The sequence below is a fragment of the Pelodiscus sinensis genome, chromosome 6, assembly GCF_049634645.1.
Source record: "Pelodiscus sinensis isolate JC-2024 chromosome 6, ASM4963464v1, whole genome shotgun sequence".
NCBI classification, from domain to species: domain Eukaryota; kingdom Metazoa; phylum Chordata; order Testudines; family Trionychidae; genus Pelodiscus; species Pelodiscus sinensis.
Window position 1 is genome coordinate 86692219 of NC_134716.1, and position 17144 is coordinate 86709362.

The 17144-nt window shown below is 45.6% G+C and overlaps 1 protein-coding gene across 1 annotated transcript in view; it reads left to right on the forward strand.

The window, feature by feature from the left end:
• The window catches only part of SCAMP1 (secretory carrier membrane protein 1), an 87374-nt gene that overhangs the window by 64674 nt on the left and 5556 nt on the right, over window positions 1–17144 (forward strand). The window contains exon 8 of the mRNA XM_006119131.4: window positions 11378–11495. Within this exon, the coding sequence (XP_006119193.3) occupies window positions 11378–11495 (118 nt within the window). The remainder of the gene's footprint in view (window positions 1–11377; window positions 11496–17144) is intronic.

Consider the following 17144-nt stretch of genomic DNA (forward strand, 5'->3'; position numbering starts at 1 on the left):
GGATGTACACAGGGCATTCGCCTTTTTCCTGGAATGCACAAATGACTTCCAAAGAACACCCAGACTATTCTTGTCTTGCGCGGACAGGTCCAGAGGTCAGCCTGTCTCCAAACAGCGAATATCCAAATGGATTTCTACATGCGTTTTGCAAGTGCAGTAATTCCTCATTTAACACTATAGATATGTTTCAGAAAATGATCGCGTTAAGTGAAAACATGTTATATGGGGTCAATTTTCCCATTGAAAATAATGGAAAAGGTGGGGGTTGCGTTTCAAGTGGTGGAGTCTGTTAGGACCGGGACATAAGGTTGTGGGAGAAAGGGGACTGGGTTACAGCAGGGAAGGGAGCTATTTGGCTCTGGGAAAGGGAAGGGAAGGGAGGAGAGGGGAGGGGGACTGGGTTGGGAGTATGCCCCTGTGACGGATCTGCTGGGACCCGCACTGCGTCTGGCAATGGGGGGGGGGGGGGGTCACTGGAGAATGGCGCAGCGAGAGGCAAACCTGCTGCTGCTTTGCAGGGAGGCGGGGGAAACCCCGTGCAGCCGCCAGCGATAGGCCGGCTCGGGAAACCCAGCCGCCGACCTGCAAGCAGGGGCAGAGGTGAGGGGGCAAGGCGTCCGGCGAGGGGGAGTCAGCGGGGAATGGCGTGGCAAGTGGTGAACCCTCTGCCGCTTTGCAGGGAGGCGGGGGAAGCCCCGCGCAGCCCCCGGCAATGGGCCGGCTGGGGAAATTGTCTTATTCTGGGGACGGTCATGTAATTCAAAAAATGTTCCCTAAAAAAAATTGTGCTATCGTGAAAACGTGTTAAGTGAGCACATATTAAATGAGGAATTACTGTAAGCCAACTACAGCACAGACATCCACTGACAGTTATACAGACACACTCCACAAGAGCAGTATCTACCATGACTGCTTTCCTTCTACCCATAGACATTATCTATAGAGCAGCAACATGGGCTTCGGCCAGTGCTTTTGCACAACATTACACAATTCAGACCTTTCAGGACTCCGGCACTAGATTTGGATGTACAGTCCTGTACTACATCCAGTCCTGCATCACGGAACACTCACCACCAAGCAGGAACACTGCTGCATAGTCACCTAAGTGGAGCACCCCCAGGGATGGAGGGAAGGTTACTCACTTTGTGTAGTAACTGGAGTTCTTTAAGATGTGTCCCTGTGGGTGCGCCACACCTGCCCTCCTCCCCTCTGCTCTGGGCTATCACAGTCTAGCGTAGAGAAGGAACAGAGGAAACAGTTGCCGGCATGTGTCTGTCAATCTAAGCGATTGCTTAATAGCGCAGCACACACCAGCGCCCTGGGGACTGCTAACAAAGATTTCCATGCCATGTACACAGCAGTGCTGACACATCTTGAAGAACTCCAGTTACGGCACAAGGTAAGTAAACTTCCCTAATGCTGTTACAATAGACATGGATGTCAACAATTACATCATGTTAAATGACCACTTTGAAATATTTGTATTGGTTAGTTTAATGACATGTATTAGAAAACCTAAATTGGACTGCAAATCAACAATCTAAAAGGTAAAACAAAATCGTACATTTGTACAAGTGTAATTGAAGCTTACTAAGGCTAGTGATATTTTTAATCGTCATAGAGATTAGTAATAAACAAGATAACTGAGAAGTGTGTAGGTCTCCAGGGTGTTCATTGCCTTAGTATATACAATTCTGTCTAGGGAAGATTGTTCTGGCTACAACCCCAGTTGATGGAGCAGCAACCCCTAATGGTCCAGGCAAAAATAAGGACTTGTGGAAAGCTCAGGTGTCATTGGGTTCTTGAGGAATACAGGAACCAGTTTATCATCCACATTTTTCTATTTGTGTTGCAATGGTGATACAAAATCTGGATTTCCAATATGAAAAGACATGAGATCTTTGTTTGCATGCTCTTCAAAACTGTACTTACTTGGTGGGAATTTGGCTAGTGTCTTGTCCTTTCTGATGGCTTTATTGAGGGGCAAGCAATTCAGAACTCTGCGAGTGTCCTTTTCTTTCTTGCTCTGGTAATTCTGCATTGTTGCTAATTTCCTTGCAGCAAATATTCTGGATTGTCTGTCATTCTCCTGCTTTGGCAAGATTTCTGAAGTGTTTTGACAACATTATACATCTTTTCCCCAATACCAAATAGAGATGATAGTTCCAACCAGATCATGCATGTACAAGAGTTCTGTTGCAGAAGTGAGAAGTGTGTGTTGCACGTTGTGTGCACAGGTATATATGATATGATGCTTTTCAGTTGCACTGGTAGTGGTGCTTGTTTCATTAAGGACCAAAACATCTGTTAGGTGACCTAATCTTAAGACTCCTTTGACACCAAGGGACCCAAAAACCATATTGGCACATACAGTAGCATCCTTGTGTCCACTTCCTTTTGAGCGCTGTGTGTGTTTCTTCAACACCTCCACTGGGGATAAACTTTTCTATTTTACTTCTGAATAAGCCTCCAGAGGAGTTTTTATGTGGGGTGTACTGCTATAATCTCAGGTGCATTTTGAATCATATATTCACAGAGAAATCTTTCCATTGACTGCTTGTTGGATGTTATGTTTAGAAATTTCTTTCCATGGAGGCACAGGGCATCCATTAGTCACCTGATATTTCTTGCATCCAACCTTAAAATCCTTCTGATGCTGTTTTTCTGCAGTTTTCACAGTATTGCTGTTGTGATATTGGTCAGACTTCAGTTATAGAATTAGCTTTGTCACATCCTTTTAGGACCTGCCTCAAGAACTCAGCTAGTTCATGAAATGTATGGAATTTTTCTACGTCCATGTTTCTGATATAGACGGTGGTTTCTTTGTTGCATGTTCTTAGCTTTTGCAGTGTTTCTGCTTGAGCTCCCAGTTGATGACTTAAATTAGTTTTGTCGGTTCTTCTCATTGTTCCATCTGCACAGAAGAGGGACTTAGGCACATGTTCTGTTGGTTGACTAAGAACAGTTGCCATTGAAACATCAGTTGCTCGTCTTGCTAAGAACAGGGCTTTGCGGAAACCAATTTCTGTACTGGTAGCAGCTGTGATTTGTCTCTGCCTTGCTGACCTAAATTTGGTTGTCTTGAACAGGCTAGCAATTGTTTTAATGCCAGGTTAATTGAATGGGCTGAAGAAGCTACACATGTCCTATCAGAATCAAGTGCACTTCTCACAAATGTCTTTGTTCTTCAGCTACATCTACTATTTTCAGTAGAGATTGTTCATATCTAAGGGTGTGTCTAAACTACATGGCTCCGTTGATGGAGCCATGTAGATTAGGCTGATTGGCACAGGGAAATGAAGCCGCGATTTAAATAATCGCAGCTTCATTTAAATTTAAATGGCTGCCGCGCTCTGCCGACCAGCTGATGATCAGCTGTTTGTCGGCAGATCGGGGCAGTCTGGCTGCGCCGCTGTCGACAAGGAAGGCTTTGTCAACCGGCGCAGGTATGCCTTCCTTGTCGACAGCGGCGCATCCAGACTGCCCCGATCTGCCGACAAACAGCTGATCATCAGCTGGTCGGCAGAGCGCGGCAGCCATTTAAATTTAAATGAAGCCGCGATTATTTAAATCGCGGCTTCATTTCCCTGTGCCAATCAGCCTAATCTACATGGCTCCATTGATGGAGCCATGTAGTTTAGACACACCCTAAATGACTGACTGACAATGCATTTCTTAAGCTAGGATCTGGCAAACCTTCATTTGGTTCATGTTACTGCTCTTACTCATTCGAGCAAAGCAGTCTTTGCTGAAAATCTCAAGGCAGATAAAACATTGGTAGTTTAAATTTAGATTATAAGGAGAAAATTCTTATTCCTTCTTTGTGCTACAGAATCTGAGGTTTGTTTGCTTTTCAGATGTCTCTTGAGGGGCCAATCTTTAAAGATAAATCATTCTTGAGGTTCTGTTCGTGAGAATATTTTTTTTCCTTGCCCCTCTTTCTGTGGACACATTTTATGCCTCTTTCTCCTCCATGCCCCCACCCTCCACTTAAGCCTCTCTTTTCATCTTTTCCATGTTCTGGTTACTGTCTGCTTTTGTACAATGTTGCAGTGTTTTATTTTTATTATGAGTGATTTTTAAGCCACTTATTTTCCAAGAGTGAGAATCCTGGAAAAAAAAGATAAGTTTGGTTAGTACTATAATTAGCCATCATGCTCGAATACATCACCCAAAACATGGACACTTTACATGCACATTGTATTAATTTTAAAAACTACACTGAAAGAATGTTAACATTGTAAAGTTGAACATTTCAGAGTTAGGAAATACTGAAATTAAGACTGAAGATAGTTGCTGAAAGTCCTCCCTCTCAGCTCTCCCCCACCCCCAAATCTGCTGAGTATATAGACACTGGCATGGAAAATTTCATCTTAACAGTTGAAGTTCTGTGTATTTACCAAAAAGTGAAAACAGTGGTCATTGTTTGTGTGAGATTAATCCAATAATTTCACATCAACAATGGCAGAGAAGAATTAAGGTTGTTGGGATGACACAGTGATTGAGTAACACTTGCATTTGAGAATATCTGTGGGTATATGTATATGTAGGTATGTCTCTTGGCTTTCTTCCCTCCCCCCTCAGTTTGTGAAAACCAGTTGTGACAATAGTGCCAAAGTGGATTTTGATCTATATAATAAGTGGTGCAGGTAGTGCTGCATACAGTTAAGCTTACCTGCCTTAGATGTTTCTTAAACTATAATCCTGCAAACAATTTAACACGATTCAGTTAAATAATCTGGTGTTTTAAAAAAACACATCTTATTGATCAGAGAATAAAGAATATTTTATTTATCTTGGGTGAGCCTGATGCAAGGGATGGAAGCTTGGATGAGTGGATAAATTGATTTCCGGTGGTGTCCCCAACTTAGTAGACACAGCTATTGATTTTTCCTTAATTTCGTCAATATAGACAAGATAGCAACTCCTGTCTGCTTTCCATTCCTGTATAGACTCAGCCTGGGGGGGCACAGGGAAAGAGGTGTGTGAACAATTGATATTCACAGGCACCTCCTTGAATCATCCTGAGCAATCTCAATGAAACTTGTCTTGAGTATTTACAGACTAGACTGAGCTGTTGATTGATGGATCTCATTTTCTATGACATCATTGGTGAGCGACTAAGCCAATCCTTGATTGGCAAATCCAGTTACAGATGTCACATAAAAATCCACCTTCTGCGGGTGGTATTCTTTCTTTTTGGATGCTATTCTTTTCTTGTAATCTTTGGGTACATTGATTCTCCAAGTGTTTGAGAGCCTGTACAATAGTTTGCTGCCAGAACACTTTGTCTTCAGTTATAATTTCCAGATCACTGGCAGATATGCTGCATGACTTAGCTGGCCTTTAAGATATCTTTAGAACGCTTATATTGACCACCAATAGAGTGCTTTCTGTGAACAAGCTGACGATAGAAGTCCATCTTCGGTCCATCCATCCTCATAACATGACCAGTCCACCAGAACTGTTTGTTCATAAGCATTGCTTCCATTCCTATGACACCACTCAGCTTAAGGATCTCTGTTACTAATTTTGTCCCACCAATTCACATTCACTCTTTCTGAGGCAGTGCATAGGGAACTTACTGAGTTTCAAAACATGATGGCATTATAGAGTCCATGAATCTGAGCCATATAGCAGGATATTCAGGACAACTGTCTTATAGACCAATACTTTCGTTGTAGTTTAACATCATGGTCATTCCAAAAGTGCTTAGTCAATCTTCCAAAGGCAGTGCTGGCTTTGGTAGTCGAGCAGATACATTGTCATCAGCATTTATGCTGGAGGACAGTACACTTCCAAGATATCAAAACTTATGAACAGCCTTAAGAATTGTATCAGTAGCAGTGATCACTGGAGTACTGGGCTCTTTCCAAACATACTGAGACATAACCTCTGTCTTGAGGCTCACAGCAAGTCCAACATGGTGAGCAGAAGTAGTAAAATACTCAAAGCTCCTGTGCATCCTCGACTGAACGAGACAACCGTGCACAGTCATCAGCAAACAGGAAGTCATGGATAGTTATGTTGAACACTTCGGTGGGTGTCTGAAGTCTCTGGCGGTTGGAAATGTTACCAGCCATTCGGACTGAATAGGTGTGCCTAGTGCACAGTCCTTAAAAGCAATGAACAGCATAATTGAAAAGTAGATGCTGAACAGGAGAGGAGCAAGGACATATCCTTGCTTTATACCATTTGATACTTAAAAAGGTTCTGATGTCTCTCCATTTTTAAGGATGTGATCCACCTTACCACCATGAGAGGACTGAACTACATTGATAATTTTTTCAGGATATCCAATTCATCCAGTTACCTTCCTAAGCCCATTTCTGTTGACTGTGTCATATGCCTTGGTCAGGTCAATGAAAATCACTTAAAGATCTTCATGTTGCTCTCTACGCTTTCTTGTATCTGGCTGGCTATGAATATCATGTCAGCAGTGCCTCAACTGGTATGAAATCCATACTTACTTTCAGGAATTATGCCATTTGTGAACACATGTAATGGCAGACAATTGTAGAGGATGTGGGCTAGGACCTTACCAACTATAGGCAACAGTGAGATACCCCAGTGGTCATCATAGCATGCACAGTCACTTTTTCTCTTATATATGAGAAAAATCAGGACTTGTTTGAAGTCCTGGGGGATTTGCTCTTTCCCAAATGATGTTAAACTGGTGAGATGGTACATCAGCTAGCCACAATCAACTTTATAAATCTCTGATGGGATTGCATCATGGCCAGGTGCCTTTTCAGTTTTCATTTGTTTGACAGCTTTTTGTACCTGATCAAGAGTTGGCAGTATAACCATCTGTGAATCATTAGCCCACTGAAGAATCTTTTCAAGAATGGTGCTGTCGAAAATTGATGTCTGGTTTAATACATTGCAAAAATGTTCAGCCCAACAGTCGAGGATTTTAGCACTAAATCTGTAATCCGAGTGTTGCTAACACCAGAGTTCACTGGTGTAGCGCCAGCAATACCTGGCCCATCGACTGCCTGCAGCCCATCATAGAATGCTTTAAAAACATGTCTGTCATTTGCATTTTGAAGTTTGATGACTTTACATTTCCACCAGTACTTTTTCATTTGTCAGTTTGATTTATGCCTTCTGCTTATCTTGAATGTATGCTGATTTTCTGGAGGTATTCTCTTTATCGTTGATCCAGGCCAGGAGTGTCACAGGCTTCTTATCAAGAAGAGCTTGGGCATATTTGTCCTTGTCATCAAACCAGTCCATGCGTTTTTGGAAACCCAGAATTTCCAAAATTTCCAGCAGTTTTGTAGGTTGTTTTCTTGATGTTAACCCAGTCCTCCTAAGTAGCAGATGGCTGCTCTGGACCTTCATCGTTGATGACTAATCCTCAAGACTGAGTTGAAACAGTGCTTGTACCAGGCATCTCAAGTTTACTTACATCCAATGTTTTCCAGCATACAGCAGAATGATCAAGTTTTTGCAAAGTCTCAAGGAGATGACACTGTGTACCATGCAGACAGGGAGCCAGTGCCAAGCGTTGCACAAGTCAAAACATCAGAAACATCTCTTTGTTTTGTAATGAAGTAGTCAGTCATATCCCAATGCTTAGACCAAGGTGCATCCAAATTGCTTTGTGTTTGTTTGCCCGTTGGAAAAAAGTGCTGGCAAATACCTGCACGCAGCATGAGCTTGCTTTGAAGAAGTGCCATTTGCATTCTTGCTTCTAATATCATATCCAAGCACCTCTGGCCATGTCATGCAGTCCTGACCATCTCCAAAATTAAGATCACCACGTATATATAGCTTGGATTTAAAAAGTACTGAAGAAATCAGTGAATTCAGGTTATTGTAGAAAGCCTCCTTTTCATCGTCTGGAGCAGGCAAAGTGGGTGCATGTACATGAACAAGTACAAGGCACTGACCTTTCCTCAGTCTAAGCTTTGCAGTCATGAAGCAAGGACTGAAGGCACATGACTGCGATTCAAGCTGGGGACTAGTGACATCTTGATAGCAAAGCCAACTCCCACTTGCCTTGGATGCCCTTCAGGGTAGCCCACACAATAATCTGAAGGGTCTGCTCCAACCTCTGTGAACTGGCATGTTTCACTTAAAGCTGTAATATCGACATAACATGCAAGTTCTCTACCAATCTCTGTCCTGCATTCATGATGATTATTATTGTCAACAAGTGTGTGTATATTCCAGGATGCAAAGCATAGTTTCTTTTCAGTCATTGATTCGTCTCTTATGATGGCAAAATTGGATATCCAGTCGATCACAGTTAACTGAAAAGAATCAACTGGATCAAGCTGTATTTAGATTTTTTTCTCTTTCCCCTTCTTCTTTGAAAGAAAGCAGTGATGTCCCTAAATAGGGCTGCTTTATCACCTGGGCAGGATGCAGGAGCTGCTGCTGTTCCAGTTCAGCAGACGGAGGACCATCACAGTTGGGCCACCTACATGCAGGTTTGTAGCTAGATGTTTTGCCTGCATCCAACATCACTTGTCCACGGCTGTAGGACTTTTATCATAAAGAGGTAAATCTTCAGTGTCAAGAGAGAGACCTTCACATGTGGGTGGATTTAAGTGAGGTTGGCTTGTGTGTTCCAATCCACGTCTCTTTCTTTTCTCAAACCAGCATGTGCTCTGCAGGAAGAGAGCCTAGGTTGGAGATCAGAGTTGCCTTCTCCTAAACAGATGTACCTAAAAAGACTTAACAAGCTCTGTCTGCCCAACTTGAAATCCGTTTTCCTTCGCTTATGCACTGTTGATCCACGGCACCTTATTCTATATTTTTTGGCCCAACTCCTTGAGATCACTCTGCAGAGGGCTTCCTCAATCTGCCACCCTGCGGACATGCCTCAACGCCGCAGTGCCTTGAGTACTCTGTAACACTCTCCTAAACATTTCTAAGGACAGCATCCTTAATTCTTTCTCTTAGTTCCATACCAGGAGGCAATAACATTTGCAGGCACCATTATAGTAAACTGGCCAGCAGCATACGTGACCTGAGTGGCTTTATCACACCACTAGCACCTGTGCACTCTGTGTTTGCAACCCTCTGGAGTGAGAGATCTGCAAAAATTGCCACCATCTCTAGAAAATGCCAGCATTCAATGCCATTGTCCTACACTCATAGTTTCATGAATCCAAGCAATTCCCTTCTCTTTTCCCTGACCCTGGTATGCCTTACTCACCATGACTGGAGCTGTGAGTGGCATTGGGCACAAACACTCTGAAGCAGAAGTGTCCATCAACATAGCTTGTTAAAACTTTAGCAGATCCAGAAGAGAGTTCTGAATCTTAACTTTTGCTTTCCGTTGTGACTACTCTTACAATTGTACTTCTGTGGGTGTTATCTGTAGCTGCTGCTGTTTGGGCATTGGCAGATTCCACTCCAGAGTGAGAAAAGGAAGGGAAACGAGAACTCAGGAAGATATGTTCATCAAGACCCTGAAAGCCAGTGCATCACACACTTCCTAACAACCCCAAACTGCAGGCCCAGAGAGAGTACAGTACACTGCAGTGTGAGTGTGCTCTTTCAATGCTTCCCTGAGAGGTGTAGTTCTGCATTGAGTTTTTCTAAAACCCCTTGTGTGCAGCTATCCAGATTCAACAGACAGTTGCTCCACCTCTGCCCACCTGCCTAATGGCAACTCCCCTCCCCCCTTGCATCGCAGGTACTCTGCAGGACACAGCAGACAGCTGTAAGTATTGGGATATTTTTCTTACCAAGATCCCCTCTTGGGAGTAAACTCCACTTCCCTTTCAATCCACCAAAAGCATGTTCAACTGTAATTTTGCACCCGCAGAGCTGGTACTTGAATCTTTCTTTGGTGCTGTCTGGGTGGCTGGTGTACATCCTGAGTCAAGAGAGCAAGGGGTAGGCAGGCTCCTTGCAATTGCTGGTGGAATTTTTACATCGCCAGTGGTAATCTGTCAGTTCGGAAAGTGAGTCCCTGTTTGTACTTTCTGAACAGTCCCGTGTTCTTAAAAAATGCAAGTGTCATGCACCTTCCCTGATCAGCCCATGCTAATGTCCAGGGCTCATCAAGCCGTGGCGAGCCCCACTCACCAGCCGCGCAGTTCAGCACGCTGCGCATGCGCAGATTGTGTTGCGGCACCGTGCCGGGCTGTAATCTACTCGCCTGTGGTGAATAATTACTTAAATTGTCAAGCCCTGCTAATGTCCAGCAGTGCTTGTATAACTATAACTAAGAGCTCTTTTTGACTGTGCGCTCTGTGGTGAGGGGTGTCTGGTGCCAAAATAGGGTAACGTGTGTTGTCTATCATGCCACTGCAGTTCAGAAATATCATTGTTGCAAAACTATCCTTTGTTCTGCACACTGCTGAGAGTTTATGGAGCAGGAGATTATTAATGGCCCTCTCACTGGATTTTTTTTCAAAATGATTCCCCACAGACAGGTAGCAGTCCAATGTTACAAGTTTCTACGATGTGATCACCACTTGCTTCTCCATTGTCAGTGCAGCGCTCACTCTGGTGTCCATGTGGTGGACTGCTTGTGTGATCTCAGTTCACAGTTCCAGGGATGTGGCCTTGTTCATCCAGAAGCTCTGCAGCCACTGCTCATCAATCCAAGCCTGTGTTATGGTGCAGTGCCACCAGTCGGTGCCTGTTTATCAGGCCCAGAAATGGTGCTCTGCCATTTGCAGCTGTTCTGTGAAGCCACCATCAACCTTGAGTTGGTTTGCTCTGTCTCACAACAGTCTGTCCTTCAGGAAATTATCATGTTCCCCACAGCTCTTCTTGCAGCTCTGAAAAAAACAGGATTGTGTATCTGGTACTTGTAGTGCAGGCTCTATGTGACCACCAGTTACGGTATACAGTGACACGTGACAACTAAAGTGGCTTTGTGGGATTTTCAAAGTAGGCATGAAAATTATGGAACAGAAATGGCATTATGATGCAAAGAAAAATGCATGATGGGAATGTGACCCTACTATCTCAATCATTTTTTTTTTTTCATGAGACTTGCCTCTCCATCATGCATTGCCCAAACTTCCCAAAATACATTATGATGGACAATGGTGAGTTACCTACCCATGGTGTACCACACTGTCCATTGAACACATTCCCGGTGAGTATGTGCAGTGCTGATGTGAGAAGCCAAGTATGTACACACACAAGTGATATACTGTGGTATCTTTTTGTCAATGAAACTTGCACTGGCTAAAGTTTGTAGTGTAGACTTGCTCTATCTTTAAGACTACATTATTTAGGAACTGACCTTCTAAAAACACCTTAGAAATATAGCACGTTTACATTTTTAAATTGCCGTTACTTTTCTCAAGTCAGAACAGAACTAGAATGTTCCAATGGTTTCTTAAAAAGGAAGTATGTATTGCACCATTGTAATGAAGTTTGTCATTATTTTCTTTAGTGGATGGATTTCATCTCTGACTGGTCTTAATGAGAGTGTTCCTGTTGGCATTATGATGATAATCATAGCAGCACTTTTCACAGCATCTGCTGTCATCTCTCTAGTTATGTTTAAAAAGGTAAGTAGCTTTGTTTTTATTATTTCAAACTTCCACTTACTCAGCTGTTAGCTGATCTAGATTTTAATTTTCTGCTTTAGGGAGGCCCTCTTGTGCATCTTCACAGTTGATGGGTTTAAGTAATATTCCTATAGGTAGGCCCCAGCCAAATTCACGGCCATGAAAAATGCATTAAAAACTATGAAATATGGTCTTTTGTGTGCTTTTACCCTATATAATGTAGATTTTATGGGGGAGACTAGAGTTCCTCAAATTGGAGTCCTTGATCAAAAAGGGTGTGGGGGTGTGTGTGGGGGTGGGTGTGTGTGTGTGTGTGTGTGTGTGTGTGTGTGTGTGTGTGTGTGTGTGTGTGTGTGTTTAACAAGATTATTGGGGGACAGGGTGTTGCGGTATTGCCGCCCTTCCTTCAGCACTGCTTTCAGAGCTGAGAGGCTGGAGAGTGCCTGGCCACTATATGCCAACCAGTTATGAAGGTAGCACCCTTTTATCAGCAGCACAGAAGTAAGGGTTGCAATAACATACCATACCACCCTTCTGCATTGCTTCCTTCAGACCTAGGCAGCTAGAGACCAGCAGCTGCTGACTAAGAGCCCAGCTCTGAAGGCAGAGTTGCTGCCAGCAGTAGGGCAGAAGTAAACATGGCATGCAGCTCAGCTCCCATCAGCAGCCATGAGGAAGTACTGCAACTCCCCTAGAATAATCTTGCAACGCCACCAATACCCCCGCACACAACTCCTTTTTGGGTCAGGATCCCTACTATTACACCAGCATGAAATTTCTTAGTTAAATAACTGAAATCATGGAATTTATTATTTTTAATATTCTAAGGCCATGAAATTGACCAAAATGTGAATTTGGTATGTCCATATGTATGTTTCTTCCTGCTTTGCTTTATCTGTACTGACTACATTTCTCTAATGCCATTTGGCTTGTGTTTTCTCAGTTAGCATGACCATATTTTTTCCAAAGGAAAAACAGAACACCTCTGGCCTGGCCTGAATGCCATCCCTTCAAAAGCCACGTTTAGGCTGGCCTAAGCCCTCCCTGCCTCCCGTTAGTGCAATGTTAGCCTGAGGGCTGCCTGGAGTTGGCCTGACCCACCCTGCTGTCCCCCGGTTCGAGCATCCCTGCTGCTCACAGGGCTGGTCCTCCAAGGTTGCCCACTTGTGCATTGGGCTAGTCTCCCAAGCCCCCTTGTTGCCCTGCTTCCCCCCTAGGCGCGGGGTTGGTTCCAGCTCCTCCTTATGCCCTGCATTCAGAGATGCCCATCAAGCCTCCCTTGCCACATGCCTGCCAGCGGGGCTAGTGGTCCAGGCTCCCTTTATTATACATCTTCACACAGGGTAAGCTGAGGTCCCATTTTCCCTGGGCACACAGAGTGGACCTGGCCAGCCGGAGCCACTCTCCCCCATTCTTCTTCCATTACAGGGCTGGCATGCCACTGTTCCAGCCTCCCCTCTGTGTTCTTTTACGCCCCACAAGGGGAGATGGCAGCAAGGTGAACTGCTGCTCACAGCAGGAATCCTACTGCCAGGGCTGAGCAGGGATTCTGGTCTATCCAGGCAGGGTTCACAGCAGGTATAAAGGGGGGTACACTGTGCCCTGCTATTTACCCATGTAAAGTGGGAGTGCATGGTGGCACAGTGGGGAGTCCTTCTCTGGAGGCAGCAGGGTAGTAGCAGCGGAGCTTGGGCTGCTCCTGGGTGCTCTTGCTGCCCATCCCCAGTGCCATTGCTGCTTCTGCTGGGGGCAGAAAGGGAGACTCTGGCGCGTGCAGGCACTGGGATAAACGAAAGGGGTGAGGGCATGGCGACTTGCTGCTTCCCTGCTGCCAGTTCTGTGCTATGATCCCATAAAATATGGGACAGTTTGCCCCTGTAACAGAAAGCTGGGACACTTAGAAAAAAGGTTAAATACGCAGCACGTCACTTATATATTGGTGCATATAACAACATTCATACGGCACGGTTAAAAGGGGTTCTGAGTGTGCTAGAGGGCTTAGGGTTGGGCAATGGGTTGGGGTGTTGGAGTGTGAAGGCTCTGAGGTGGTCTGGAGAGGAAGGGCTTAGAGAGCAAGGATTAAGGGTTAGGGTGTGAAAGCTGTGGGGTGGGCTGGGGATGAGGTGGCTGGGCTGAGCTGCTGCTGCTGCAACATGGGAGAAATCTGGGTTAAATGGGCCACGTTGGGAAGGAGTTTTGGCTGCCCAGACCACTCCGATCGCAGCAAGGGGGAGTGAGGGCAATCCAGGAATGGATGGCAGCAGTTCAGGAATGAACCACATGGGCGGCTCCTTGACAGCAGGGGGGCTCTGGGGGCCAGGCTGCTCCAGTCACAGCAGACAGGCCTGAGGCCAGGCCATGGCTTCCTTCGGGCTCAGGAAGATGTCTGGTTCAGACTTGGACCACTGAGCTGGAGGCTAGGCAGTGGGTTGAGTGCTTCTCTCTCTCTCTCTCTCTCTCTCTCTCCGCCCCCCCAATTCTTGCACAGACACAAGGCAACCGTGCATCTTACAGGGAACTAAGGGTGAGACCATTACATATCACTGCTAATTGTTAAGAAGTTGGAACTGTGGGTGTGCTATTTTCACACTTTTTAAAAATACAGAAAAATTATAATTTAAACCTTGATTATCCATAATTCAGAAATGCTCTCCAAACAATCTGAATAATTGGTTTACCTATATTGGAATCTAATTGTGTATTTGAAGGAGGGGAAAAAAAAGAAACAATAATTTTAGGATTACATTCCTTCTTTCCTGGCTGGAAGTTGTGGGTGGTTACTTTGCAAACTGCTTTCAACTCCCTGAACGTGTCCGTATCTCAAATGAGGCCTTGTCCACACTTACCAGGATATTGGCGTTGCAGGGATCGATTCCCCTGGGGGGTCGATTGAGTGAGTCTGTACTAGACCCGTTAAATTCAATGCTAATAACTCTATTGTCAACTCCGTACTCCACCAGATGGAGAAGCATAAGGGGAGTGTATGGGAGAAGCTCTCCCATCGACATTATGGTACCTCCATCTAAGGAACATTGACTCCAGCTTCGTAGTTCATGTAGCTGGAATCACATGCCTTAATTCAACCTTGTCCTCTAGTGTAGACCTGTCCTAAGCTTCACTGAAGGAAAAACGATGTTCCCTCTGTCTTCATATCTAAAGAACCATCTTAGGGAGCAATGGAGGAGGGAAGGTGTTTTAACCATCACTTAAAGGGTTCTTAACTCATCCCACCAATTAATTAACTGCAGATGTGAATTGGAAGGAAGATGGAAGGTGTGGACAAAGTCATCTTTGATGATATGGATTCCTTAAAGCAGGGGTGGGGAACCTTTTTTGAGTCAGGGGCTACTGACCCACATAAAAATCAGTCGGGCCCAGGCTAATAGATTTTGTGTGCTCCAGCCCCGCAAGGAAAACAGCAGGGGGGCTAAAGGGGAGCCCTGAGCCTCAGGGCCAGATCCATGAAAACTTTAGGTTCCCCACCCCTGCCTTAAGGAACTCCAAGTTAGAAACATGGAAAAGAGCCTGATCCCTTTTCGTATAGATAGTTGCTTTCTGCATTTTGACACTACTACCTGGGGCAGCCCAGGGGTAAATTTCCCCCCACTGCCCTCACCGCATCACTTGATCTCTTGGGAATCATTCCTCTGCCCTGTCTCAAGCGCCTTTCCTTCAGACAGTCCATATGAAGTTGTCTTAATTGAACTGAGAAATTTGCATCAGCCTGCTGTGGTAACATGTTTGACAGGGTAAACTATCCATAAAGAACACTTCTTTTTAAAATAAGTTTTAATACATTAAGAACTGTTTAATTTTGAGTGTCACTTAACGTTCAATGACTGCTATCTTGCACTAGCGGGTTTTCAATACTTGATAGATTTCTTTTTTTAATTGTTTAAGATTTTACCATTTTAATGCCCGTTGAAAGGCATATAGGTCTAAAAATCAACAAATGTTTGCTGCAGATCAAGAATAGGCAATTTTTAATGGGGAGCCACTCCAAAGATTTTGGCAGGTGGTCAAAGGCCGTAGTTCTATGCAGCAGGTGTGGGGTCTGGGACAAAGGTTGTGTGCAAAAAGGAGCTTGGGGTAGTGGACTGGGGTGCAAGAGAGTGTGGAGTCTGAGAGGGAGTTTGGTATGGGCTTGGGGTGCAAGGTCCAGGAGGGAATTCGGGTGCAGGAGAGCATTCTGGTCTGCAGGAGGGGTTTTAGGAGAGGTTGCAGGGTCTTGGAGGGAGTTGTGACTGGGAAGAACGGGGTGCAGAGAGTTGGGTGGAGGCCTTTGGCAGGTAGTTGAGGGGGAAGAGAGGGTGAGGTGCCAGAGGCAGGCGCTTACTCAGGCAGCTCTCAGCTAGCAGCCCTGAAGAAACCTGAGGCAGGCTGTCTGCTGCAGTCCAAGTCTGCTGGCTACTCCATCTGGCTCTGCTCCAGGCATGGGGGAGGGAGGCTTCACACGCTGTCCCTACCCCCAGCATAATTTCTCAGCTCCTCTTGGCCAGAAAATGGCCAATGAGAGTTTAAAGATTATACTGAGGGTGGGGCAGAGCAGCACACATTCTCCCTCCTTTCTCCCCAGAGTCCAGAGTAGCTAGCTATTTAAAGCGTGAGCTGCCCTTTGCCTAAGGGTTCCATCGAAGCGGCCATGGGCAGGATCCAGTAGCTTGGTGGGACGGATCCAGACTGCTGGCTGCCTCTTGACTACCCCTGAATCATAGAGCTGGAAGAGACCTCAGGAGGTCATCAAATCCAGGGCCCTGTCAAGCCAAGACTTAAAAACCTCTAGGGATGGAGATTCCACCACCTCGCTAAGTAACCCATTCCAGTGCTTCACCACCCTCCTAAAGAAATAGTTTTTCCTAATATCCAACCAGGACCTCTCCCACTATAACTTGTAGGGTTGCCAGGTGTCCGGTATTCAACCGGACAGTCTGGTTTTTCAGCCCTCTGTCTGGTTTAAAAAAATTCAGAAAATACCGGACATGTGCAGTATTTTCTGGTTTTCCAGCTGGGTGCCCGACGGAAGCCTAGCAGGGGGGAGTGGCTGGGAGGCGGGGTGCGATCAGCACTGGGAGCCTCTGATTGCGTCTGACGTAGGAGTTACACCTTGGGGAGGAGGAGAAGCCCTGTCCGTGCTCCTGAGCGCTGTTCAGGCGCATTGTGAAGCCATAGCCAGACTTGCTCGTGTTTCACTGGGACTGTGCGCGGGACAGGCAGTGCCCTGGGATCTGCATGTGCCCAGGTCAATCCCGCTTCTCACTGGCTGATTTCCGCCCCCCCCTCCCAGGTCCAACCCCTCCCTCCCAGCCCTGTTCCCCCCCAACCTCCTCCCGGCCAGCCCTGTTTCCTGCCAGCCAGTTCTCTTCCTCCCGATCTCCCCCAGCCAGCCCCGCTGTCCCCAACCCCCCCAGCCCTGCTTCCCGTTTTCTCCCAGCCAGCTCCACTCTCCTCCCAGCCAGTCCCTCTCCCCTTTCTCCCTCCCTCCCTCCCCCCCCCCCCCATCAAGTGTGTGTGGTATTTTTTCTGAAGCTCTCTGGTAACCCTAATAACTTGAGAGACCATTGCTCTTTGTTCTTCCATCCATCACTACTGTGAACAGCCTCTCTCCATCCTCTTTGGAACCCTGCTGTAGATGCTGGGGTCTAAAGTTTA